Here is a 12896-nt window from a genome sequence, read left to right on the forward strand (position 1 = left end):
ATTCCGTCATCACGATTGGTGAACTTGCGTGCATGGAATTACTACACCGAAATTCCCCTTATGCATTTTTTTTTTTTTTTATTTTATTAAACCATTTTTCTGGTGATGATGATGATGATGATGATAGGATGGGGTGGGGTGGAAGAGGAAAAGAGAATTGTGCAACAGGCCAGACAACAATTTATATACGCAAGTTGATCGAGTCATCCGGAATTGGGGATAACAATCTGAATGCATTGAACAGCCATTTTGTTTTTTTTTTTTTATATTTATACAAATTTAAAAAATAAATATTTACTGATGATTTTAAATACTTATTTTTATTATATCAAATGTTTTAATACATGCAAAATATTTATAAATTCTCTTGTTCGCGATGCTTTGAATTTTTAGTTTTCTTGGCAGCCAAGTGGAACGTTCAGTAAACCAAATTTACCACTCTGATATTTTATACAATATATACTTTATCGTTTTATTTAGTTTTTTTTTTTTTTACTTTTATTCAACCGTCTTTTTTATTATCATTATTATTTTTTGTATACGTTACTTTTTATCGTGTTGATCGAATTGCTTCAATCCGGCTAAAGTCTCACGAGACAAAAAAAAATATATATATCTTGATATATATACGAATGAGGAAAGAATATTTAAATTTTTTGAAATCGAAAATATGGATATTAAGTAAAATATATATTTATAAAGGCATAATATAAAATATATATATAAAATTTAAAATACTTGCAATTAATATTTGCATAGATGATAAAGAGAAAAAAAAAATATAAATAAAGGATAAAATTAAGAAAGTGTTTTTATTATTTCAAGTAAATAATAAATATAAATAAGAATGTTTGACTGACTCAAACGTATATGACAAAAGGGTGTCTCTTTTTATTTCTTTTTCATTTTCTTCATTTACTTATTTTTTTTATTTTTTTGTGTGTGTATAGTTTTATTTATTTTATTTTTTATATTTTTTTTTTTCATACTATCAAAAAGTCTTGACAATCCCTGGGGCGTCGAGTGTGTTTCTAGCTCCTGGTGATTGGGAGTTTCCCCTTTGGCCAGAAAACTAAAGCTTGCATAAACGCATGCGCTAACCATCTATCCCCTTTGCTTTAGGGTTAGCTGCGGTCCTCCCTGCGGCTAAACAGCCCAGGATGACACGCCCCGGGCTACCAGATCAATAAGATACCTTACTATACACCCTACACAACTTCGATTTTCCATTATATATATACACACTATCTATACATCCACATATAAACCCTACTTCATTGGTTACGCCCTAAAAACATGAATTAATTTACAAAATTTTTCTTTATAAATGAAAGAAAAAACAAAAATAAAAATTTTCATATTTAAGAAACATTTAAATAATATAATGTCATTTTTGTTAATAATTAAATTTTTTTTTTTTGTTTACAATTTATTTTGCACATGAGGTATAATCAAGATAAATTTTATTTTAATAGAGTTTGTTCTTGTTTTCAATTACTGTTTATGTCATGGTTTATTCTAGTGATTAATACAAAGGCTTGTTAAATTGCTTTGTTTTTGATATAAGTTTTTAAGGGGTTGCTACTCACTAATTTATTTAAATTAAATATTAAAATTTTTAAAAAGATAATTAATCTTATGTTCATGTACTTGAACAAAATTTTTTCAACAGCGTAGATTTTGTTTTCTTTTTTTTTAAATATAATTATGTCAAATAATATATTTTCAATTCTAATTTGTATAAAATAATTTTTGAAACAATGAGAATAAAAATTTCTTTATAAATTTATCCGGCGGAATTTAAAACTCGATTTATTGTAAATGATTTTTTTTTTAAATCATAGGATAAATTTCGTTTAATTTTAGATAATTTATATAAAAAATTTAAATACCCAGGTAAAAATTAGAGTCAATTTGAGGTCACTTTTTGACTTTATACGTTAATTTGATAGGAGGAGTTCAAAAATTGACTCTTTATTTCTACCTGGGTATATATTTTTTGTTCAAAGTGTATGTATAGGTGAAAGAAAATATTGAAAATTAATTTAACCTATAGTCTGACATTTAGAAAGTATAAGTTTATACTTGATTCGAAAATTAGAAAAAAAAAAAACTTGCTGTTTTATATATATATATATTTAATCGTTTAGCTCTATAATTTAAATATTAAAAATCCCGATCATCTAATATTTCAATTTCTAAATACCGCATATACCGCATAGAACATTTCAAATAATTTTTTATTTCCAATTCAAAATACAATATTGAGAAGTTTTTCTTGAGTCTTATAAACTCTTAAATAAAATCAAGATGTATATATTATTTTGTTGTGAATCATTGATCTTTTTTTCGAGTCGATAGCAATTGCAACTATAAACAATAATTATATCTACATTCATGATTAAACTTGCAAATAATAATCTATTCGACTAATGTGTATACATTGTTTACCTGCAAGTCTGTAACGTTTAAATTGACTTCTATACTTATCATTTATACCAGCTTTCAGCTTCATGTACATTATTGTCCATTTCTACAGAGACGAGTTACAAACAAGTCCGCAACTTGACTTCTCATAAAAAAAAAAAAACCGCCCTCTATGTAATGTCCGCTTTCTCCTTCTGCTTACCAATTTTCGTTCGCGGGTCAATCGCAAATTTTCTGGTAAGCTCGCGTGTGTGCCCTAGGCTGTCACGATTTAAACTTAACCGCCGTGCTCAGTATAACTGATTCAAAAATTCCACGTAAAGCAATTTCATCGTTGGAATTTATTTCACGCCCTTGCTTACGGGCCTTCTAGCTTTTATATATCCATCAAATGGCTTAAAATCTAAGCAAAATAGTATATTAAATATATCAGTACATCGACATCATTTGCATGCATATATATGTATTTTTAAAATAACACGCTCATCAAATGATCGACACACATCAAATAAAATTGAAATGTTTTTTTTTTTTTTCAAAAGGATATACTTCAGTGAGTATGCGAGTATATACACCAAGTAGTTTATGAGTTATAAATAAGCTATTGTTAAATTTTTGTTACTTGATATATCTTTTACAAACTGATGTATATATACTCATAGTTCCTTCAGGCCAATTGAATAAAAAAAAAAAAAATACTACCGTCGCATATATGTTTAAAAAAAAAAAACATTAAAAACAATGTTTGTAAACGAATTGTGCACAGTTAATATTTACCGGCACTTTTTTTACGACGTCATTGTATGTTTATATATATGTAAGTACTTTAAAAGACCATTTATTTATACATATATTACACCTTGTAATAATTTCACACGTATTTTTTTTTTTTACTGGCAAATATTGTAGTTTTTATATATATATATATTAAATTACATATGTGCAGTGTATGTTATAAGTAGTCAAGTTGAAAAAAAAAAAAATGAGTAAATAAAGAGACAGTTTACAATGATTTAGCAAGTAATTGAGACTGAAGATTGAAACCTGCTTCTTGTACAGTGATGTGGACTACATGCTGCTGCTGCATAAGTTTGAAGAGAAAAGGTCGAGTTTACATACAGGGAGTGGCTCGTGGGAAATTCATGTGTAGAGTTTCACTGCTTTCATGAAGATTATACATAACCAATCAGGTGTTCTTTAAAGCTGTTGATTTGAAATTTTAGATCTACATAAACTTTTCATGTTTATTATAAAGTGAATATTGATAGACATAACAAAGACAAATATTAAATAATATTTATTTTGAAATGTGGTATCATACTGGTATTTCATGGAAGTATTTCATTTACAGATCAGATAATCATGATAATTATACAATTGAAAGATACGAAAAAAAAAAAAAAAGTAACTGAGAAAATAATAACTTCAGTAATTTTAACAAAAAGGACAATTTTGCTTGAGGGAACTGTTCTCATCGTTAAAACGATCGGGTAAACACAATTAGTTTTATTTTTTTTTTTAAAAGAAAAAATAAAAAAAAAAGATGAAATATATTGTATCCAAGTTTAAAACAATCTGGATCATTTAGCGAATGATTGTATGTTGCAAAATATGACTAATAAAAATTGTCTGTTGTGAATGGTTTGAAAATAAGACCAAGGAAAAAATAAAATGTCTTGGAATATAAAAATTATAATACATGTATATATATTGAAGATTAATAATGATCATTGATCAATATATTTTCAAGTGTGAGGAAGCTGGAGGAGTCTGTAACACTTCGTCCAATGAAATAAGGCGGGCGTTTTGTGAGCTCCTCACTGTGGCGCGTCAGTCGTCGAGTCATTGGGTCTTGTATTAAATATTTAAACCAATGAAAATGTTGGGCTGGTTGTTGTGGGGAAGCCGCAGGTCGTACCCAGTTCCCTCCCTAGTCACTAAAGTCTTTAGAAGCTGACCCGTCTTTCTGGTAGCTAAGGCCCCGCGGGCTCAGTAACCCTCGAGTCCTTCTGTACGACGGTTAAGGCTCCAAACTATTGCCAAGTTGATCAACAGATTCATCTATATATCTATTCAATCTTTATCAAAAATTATATTCCGGCGGTATAACGCGTAATATTAACTAATCATTTGTCTTTTTTATATTTTATATTGTGATCAATTTCGATACGTATGCCAGTAAATCGTTAGTGCATATTATTTTTTTTTGATTAAGGCCCAAATTGGCCGTTTTTTGACTCATCAGGATTTTGTGATTACTGTAAATTATGTTTAATTATCAATTTACAATTGAAAAAGTTTAATATCAGTCTGGTGAATTAATTTCAATAAACATTGTGTGTGCTTTTGTGGATGTTAAGTGACTCGATTGGTTTTTGAACATGAACCGTCGGTAATTTGTGTGTTTAATCGATATTTTATTTTTGCGTAAATTTTGGATTTTTTATTAAAAGTCATTTTTGAAACAAGGGTACAGAATAAAAAATTAAAATGCCGAATTTAGACTACTACAATACCGCAAGGATGCATCAAATGGTAAATGATTTTTTTTAGTTTTTATAAAATTTCAAACATAACTCAAATTAAATTTTCTCATTACTGACACAAGCCTTAATTTTTATTTTGAAAGTCACAAGCAAAAAACTGCTAGATAAATTATCGAAAAATTTAAGTGGACTAATATTTTAAGTATCCAAAATTTTTACACACTTTATTGACTTTTTTTTTAATGAAGGGTTTACCCCAATATCTATATATGGGTGGTCGTGGTTATTATTCTAATTCATCATTTAAATTATATCCTTGGTTTAAAATATTAAAGTCTTTTTTTTTTTTTTTTTTGTAAAACGTAATAATTTTTATATTTAATACTTACTCGAAAAAGTAAAATTAAATTAGTCTGTTAATTGAAAAATAAAAGCTAAATTATGAAAATATTTACAAAGATGTGCAATACAAATGAAAATAGATACGTTGAATTTTTTATAGAATATAAATTAACAAATATTGAGCGGTAAATCATAGTGAAATTTAGCTCGTGCGTTGAATATACTCTTGTCTAACCGCAAAAGCCGGTAATGACAGGCCTCGCAAGAAAGAAACTCATAAAAAAAAAAAAAATCATCTGGTATATACAATGAAATCATTTTGCGATTCTTACGACTTCTAGTGCGCGCACATTTACAACAAACTCTTGAATTATTATTTTTTATTTTTATGTTTATTTAATATTCCTGCAAAAATAAAGATAAAAAAAAAAAAGAACAAAAATTAGTATATAGTACAGACCCAATAGTTTATGTACGTGTGTTTCACGGCACAGTATATGGATGGTTAATTGTTTTAATGCTTAAATTACGGGAATTGGCGGCTCGTAAAAGTTAACTACGTTAGGTGCATACATGCGTATACATAAGAACACATAATCAGTGTATAGCTGAACCCATTGCAATGGCTTTACATGAATTTATATCTTTGCGGGCGTCGTCTTTTTTTTTTTTGTGTAATATATTATAAATAAATAATAATAATAATCACCACCTACAATTACTCCATATCTGGATAAATATTTTACTCATCACATAACTTTTAATCTTGACGTTCCAATTGGTCTTGTAACCGTCACATCATCGCCTCTAGAATTCTATAAGTTTATTTATTAGTTCATATAATATTTTTTTAAAATTATTTATCTTGTCATTAGATTTATTGTATATATGACTTTACAAAAAGCTTTGTTGCATATATATTATATCTAAAGAACCTTTTTTTTTTTCATTCAAAACAAAACAAAATTTATATTGCTCAACAATATAACGTGACAGAATATTGAACAACACAAAACAGTAGAAATAAATGCGTTCGTTTTCTTTTTCACCTGTGCCACTGCGAGTAATAAATAACCTGCGGCTTAGACCCGGACTATTTTATTGCTTTTCGTGCTCTGTTTGACTGTCTCAAATAATACTTGGTCTGTCTTGCTTCCACGTTGAAACCAATAACGCCAACGGAGCCAATCTTCGCACTAACTAGCCGTTACTGCCAGACAGAGTACCAGGACCCTGGTTAACCTTTGAACGTATTTCTCAAAAAGCGTGATGTATTAAATATCTTTCGAATGGCAACTATTTTTTTTTTTTATTTCTTTCTTTCTTTTATTTCTTTTTAAATTAATTTATTTTTATTTTTTTTCTTCGTTTTGTTTATTTTTTTAACACGTTTTTTTGTTTTTATTTAAGCGTTGTTGTTATATATAGTAATTTTATTTTTATTTCAATTTTAAAATCAATTTGGGAGGTCTTAAATTGAGAAGAATCATGTTTTATATATATTATGATATAAAATAATCATCTAGTTTGCGTGTGACTGCATTCGTATAAACAACAACGGAATATGTTTTAGTTATATTTTTGATGATTTTATATCACTCTAACAGGGACTAAAAATAAAATCTAAAAAAAAAAAATCAGTAAAGTTATATCAAGAGTTTGAATTTCGTGCGGTTAAATAACACCCGGACAAATTAATCAAAGGAGAATTTTAATGACGGGTCTATCGACTATAATTCCCATAATTCCCCCGACCGCAGTCGAATTTTAATTTGATAGCCGTTCTTCACTCTCAGCCGACGGATCGTATATATGTATATATATAAAGGTCCAGAAGAATAGTTTATCGGTATTATTTTTATTTCTTTCTCTTATATATATATACTTATTATTTTTTTATTTTTGCTCTTCTTCATTTGCAAGCTTCATCTATGCTTTTATTTTAGAGTCGCATCCCTAATGTAGCCAATCTTTTCTTACAGCATCCTCAGTTATTTTCGTTTGGATAAATTGAAGAAATGAAATATAAAAGAAAAAAATGTAGATAACTAAAGGGTACCCTTAATTGTTTCACGAATAGATTTATATTTAAAATATCTTATAGAAATTTTTTGATGAGGAAGCAATTTTATTAAGCACGTTTTTCCTGAACGCATTTATATACACACATATATGTATATAAATAATATAGTGGATGTATCTATATAATCATTGGTTAAATTCCAGTAGTGGCTATCGTTACGAAGCAGTAGCCTCTAATCAAGTTAATTTTAGGTTGGGCTCTTTGCCCAATATATTGGCCAATATTTGAAAGTCATTCGGTAATTGTAATGGATCAGAATGTTGCACGTTCAGCATCACTAATAATATTTCATATTTCACATTCTTTCATATTTATTTATTTTTTTTTAATTCCACATTTTATTTATTCATTAAATTATTTATTTTTTTTATTTTCTCAAAAATAATTTTAATGCTCGTGTTATTAAATTATCTTCATCAAGAAAAAAGATAGAAATCTTTGACTTGTAGAATTCAATATTCGGGCGTGACAGTACATTTGATTTTATACTGTTGTAGTCAATATAAAACGAGTCTTAATAAGCAGGTGAAAAGTTGACTGTGCCGCCCTCTAATGCAAGGTTTATGCTTGCGAATTTGTATATATGTCTCCACTGTAAATGAAAATAAAAAATTATAAATAATATTCATCGTTGATGCGTGTGTGTGTGAGTACTATGTGCGAGAGTATAAATTCTTTTGGGGGAGGTAAAAGTCAGAATACAAATCATCCAAGCAATTAGAGGTAAAGTTCTGGAATGATGCAAACTGAGTTAAACATGTACAACATCATGAACCGTATATATACATATAAACTTTACTTTAATGTTCATTTTTGCATACATGTATGCAACACACCCAATGAAAATCTAAAATAAACCGTGTTTAATGGCAAAGAAGAGAGATGTATAGTAACTTTCTGTAGTCAGCTTATTACGACGGTAAATTTGATGGGCTATCGTTAGCAGTTGTAAAAACAACTACACGTGGACATCAAAAATATTTAATTCAACAAAAATTAGAACATTCATTTTGTTCATTAATTATCATCATAAAATAAAGCGAGAAAAATTTTAATGTTTTTTCTGTGAATTTGTAATTTCAAAAATTAGCAAAGAATATATTTTTTTAAAATTTATTATTACTGTCCAACTATGTAGTCATTAAAACATACAAATAAATAAATTTTTATTAGTGTATATACCGAGGGTAGGGTATATATGTTAATCAAGAATTTTCTGAATCTGTTGCGATATATGAATATAATAGAGATTCTAGGTATAAACTAATTACAACGATTTGGGTTTATGGATACATATAAATTTTCCATATAGTAAGCAAGAGTTTCAATCTGGTGGTCCAATTTTGAAAGTTGGATGAAAATATGTATTTGAAATCTATTGAAGCAGCTATAACGCTTGAATTGCTTTATATTCAAGCAGGTAGCTATCAGAAATGTGATCTCTTTCGAAAGAGATATTTCTCTCTTTGTCTTTTACATGTGAACATAGTATTTTTTATTTCTTTCTTTTTTACTCTCATGTTGTCTTGCTTATGTTCGTGAACATTCAGTTCGTGTACAGGTTATATATACAGCCAACATTCTATATACTTGTCCTTTTTTTTATGCTGTAAAGTACGAGAGGGCTAAAATACCTATCGAAAGCGTCTCGCGCATCACATCATATAGCGCGCGCATTATATGAATATTCAAGTTAAAATTTGCATGGCTGCATTCAAATCCATTATTCATTTATGTAGCACTATATTGCCTTCTCTTCTGGTTGCTCCTTTTATATACATTTAAATTTAACAATTTTTTTACTAGCTTTAACTATTTTTAATGGAATAAAAAAAATAATAATCTGATGAAAATTTTTTAAAACTAAGATTGACTGTGATAATTTTTTTTTTTTTCATATAAAATATATATAAATTTCTAGTTTGATTGAAAATAAAATAAAATTTATAAACACATTTTAATCAGATTAAATGTACACAGTACAAGACACGTGATTTATATAAGTGAAATTTTTATATTTAAAATTATCAATAGAAATTATAGTTTTAAGATTTTTTACAATCATTAAATCTTGAAAATCAATATATATACAAAAAAGTATGTATTGTTATGAAAGTAAAAAAGAAATTTTTGTAGATAGACACGTGTACGGATTTTGTTAATGAGATTTTAACGAGAGAGTCACGCCCTTGCGACAACCCTAGTATGTATTTAAAGTATGCTCTGTATATGTGTGACTGTATATATTTTATATCGTCTGTTCCGATCTTGTCTCTATCACCCCCTAAATAATATAATATACAATGTAAGCATTGCCTAATAGCAAGCCATATGCATATATAACGTAGATGTAGATGTAGAGACACAGAGAGAAACCTAGAAAGATAACAATGAATTGTTAGACCCCAATGGAGTTGCAAAAGCAGTAAATATATATATTTTAATACATATATAAATTATATGATATCTTTTGGTTTGGCATAACATGCTACGTAATGATCCATTACAAATTCATTAAACTGATCGCAATATGTTTTTGCAATTTTTATAACTTTCATCAAATAATAGCCTCAATGTGAATAATTTTAATATGATATACTAATTTTTTGTATTTATTTTTTTCTGTTTCAGGTATGTTATCAAAATAAGAAAATAATTAATTCACCCAAGCAGTGTTGTATATATTAAGAGAAAACTAACATTTGCTGTTGGGTAAGTTTTTGGTGTATAATATATATTTATAAATTTTTGTTGAGTTAAATTCTCAATATTGCCATTACAAGAATCACAGAAATAAGGACTTTGTACACTTTTTATTTGAGTCTTTATGTGTACTTGATACCTTTGAATTGTTTTTTCTTTCATCTCCCTTTTCAAACTGCTTGTAGCAGCAGACGTTTACCATCCGCGAGTAAATAACTTGGCGTTCAGTCATTCTTTCTTATGCTCAGTTTATTATGGAGATTATCTTGTTTGAAGTAAAACGAGTCTTTAAGACTAATCTAAAGAAAAAAAAAAATACCTATATAAAATAATTCAACAAAGCAAAATAATTATTAATAATAATAAATAAATTAAATTATTATTATCATTTTTTTTTTTACATAAAGAGAATATATATAAAATTATTTTCAATATTGACGTTATAAAAATCCATAGTGTCTTTGATATATTTATTTTTTTTATAATGATTATTATTTTTGAACCCTGAGGTTTGAGGTTATGACGATATATTATTAATTATCATCCTCAGCAGTAGTATGTTATTAGTGCATTAGGCAAAACCGCCCGCCGCGCTTTTGTATGATGCCGCGGGCATAACTACTGAGCAAAGCACAGGACTCACCTAAGTCAGCGTTGATAAATACCGTCCACTGTTCTCTTGCAGGAAACATTAAATTTGCCTCAGGCCGGACGTGAGCCTCTTGTTCATACCAAGTGACACATGCACCAACATTTATATACATACATAATATAATTACTATACTATCAGTCCATGATAACATACATGTTTTTAGAGTATAAATACATATATACCTGTTGCACCAAATTTATTAAACAATTGTATGATAACAGCAAGTCTATTGTTGTATCAAACTCGTATCTATTTTCAATATATTTGTTTTAGTTTCATCAAACGTTTTCAATTCAAATCTTTGTTGTATACTGCCAATAGCACAAAAAATTAGTCAGAACATTATTTTGCATATACGGATATATTTACAAAAAGGCAATAATTGACAAGAAAATAATTATAAAAAAACAATGAAAAAAAAAAAAAAAAAAGATGAAAAAACTGCATTCCATACGCCCGCACTACCTCTCCTCGCTCAATTATCATATTCACGATCATGACGCCGCCAGGTTAACGCAAGAAAGCCAGACACACACACACACACGGTTATTTAAATTGCTTTTCAATCTAATTTTATAACTTTTTTTTTTTCATTTTTTTTTTTCCATTTTTCGTTTCATGACTTTCATTAATGGCTTTGAATTTTTTGTTTTTTTTTTTTTTTCTTTTTCGGAAAATTGTAGGTGAATCAGATGTTAGTTAAACTGATTCTATTATTTTTGTTTTTTATATGATAAATAGATGATGCATAATATGAAAAAATATAAATTTTTTTTTTTTTTGCCCTGGGTGTTTGAAGTGAGCTTACAGTACAATTAATGCCACTGACGCAGTGCAAAATATAATTATAATTAGTCAGAAACGCCCTTGATCCGCCCTCACGTTTACTCTTTGTTAGTTTTCGTTTATTTTTTTTTTATTTTTACTTTAGTTTTTATTTTATTTGTTTATATTATCGTGCTGCCCTCTGAACAATATATCCTTCAGCGTTCAATTGTTGCATGCGTAAGGTTTTTTTTTTTTTTATTGTGCCTTTTCGACTTCAATATCTTTTTTATTATTTTTTTTTTTTTATTTTCATTGTCTGTATATATTGAAGAATTTCAAAAATATTTGCCAGGAATTTAAAATGCCCAAGGCATGTGCTCAGGGTTGAATATTTACTTGCCAGCCAAAAAGAAGCCGCGTGCAGCGCGCACGCGTTTATTAAAATTGAACATATATTCTTTTATGTGAATTAAAGAAATAATATGAGAAAAAAATGGAAAAAAAGGGGGTTAATATATAAAATAGTAGATGTAAATTTGTTGTTTGTATATAATGTGAATTCAATGTAGTGGTACCCATATAGCCAGTACTTTGCGGTTTGTATATCACGACACCCAACCAATCGCATGAAATTACCAGTCGACGAGGTAAGAAAAGAATAAAAAAAAAAAAATCAAAAAAATCAAGTATAAGAAAACTTGCGTGGTGGTGAAGAGATTGTTGGGCGCGTGCCTCAGGCAAAAAGAAGGACAAGACAAAAGAAAACAAGCTGAAGAGAGGACCATGCAATGGTGCTTTGAATCTCGCGTGCGCGTTCAGCCCATAGTATTTTTTTTTTTTTTTAATCCTTTATTTTAGTATTTTTTTTATTTTTATTATTATATACATTTTTTTCTTCGGCTGGTTCTTTTAATGGTCAGAGGTCAGCTATGAGCACGAGCCACCCCCAGCCAAGTTCCTCAACTTATTCTTAACCTTGTCGATTTTCCTTATTCTCTCACCACGGGATATAAAGCTTCTTAAAACTACCAAATTTAGACCACCTTGGTATATATATACACACCATAATCTAGATACACTGTCTGTCTGACATTACATTTACTCGTACTACTTGATATATTTTTTTCTTTTTCTCTAGCTCTTTAAAAATATATTTCAAAGTCATTTTAAAATAATTTTTTGTATATATTTTTAATCGGAAAATTATGTTAATTTATTTATTTATTTATTGTTCATTTTGTGAATTTTTGTTGAGTTAATTTTGGGGGACGAACCAAAGTTGTTAATCATCGTTTCTTTAAAATTAGTATTACATAAACCATTGATTGCTTTAAACTTGAGATTTTTTTTTTTAAATAATTATTTTACAATGTCAGGTTTGCAAATGCATTATTCAAAAAATTCTACGTACTCGCAAAAAAGAAAAATTTCTAAT

The 12896-nt window shown here is 28.1% G+C and overlaps 1 protein-coding gene across 4 annotated transcripts in view; it reads left to right on the top strand.

Annotated features, from left to right (window-relative positions):
* LOC122856916 (transcription factor AP-2-epsilon) overlaps nucleotides 1-12896 on the top strand; it is a 112194-nt gene that overhangs the window by 62439 nt on the left and 36859 nt on the right. The window contains exon 1 of one of the 4 annotated variants that reach the window (XM_044158821.1): nucleotides 4397-4962. The exons of the other annotated variants lie outside the window; for them this stretch is intronic. Coding sequence (XP_044014756.1) covers nucleotides 4918-4962 — 45 coding nt within the window. The 5' untranslated portion in view covers nucleotides 4397-4917. Of the gene's footprint in view, nucleotides 1-4396; nucleotides 4963-12896 lie in introns of those variants that run through there. 4 annotated transcript variants of the gene reach the window in all.

This window comes from Aphidius gifuensis, linkage group LG5 (genome assembly GCF_014905175.1).
Source record: "Aphidius gifuensis isolate YNYX2018 linkage group LG5, ASM1490517v1, whole genome shotgun sequence".
NCBI lineage: Eukaryota > Metazoa > Arthropoda > Insecta > Hymenoptera > Braconidae > Aphidius > Aphidius gifuensis.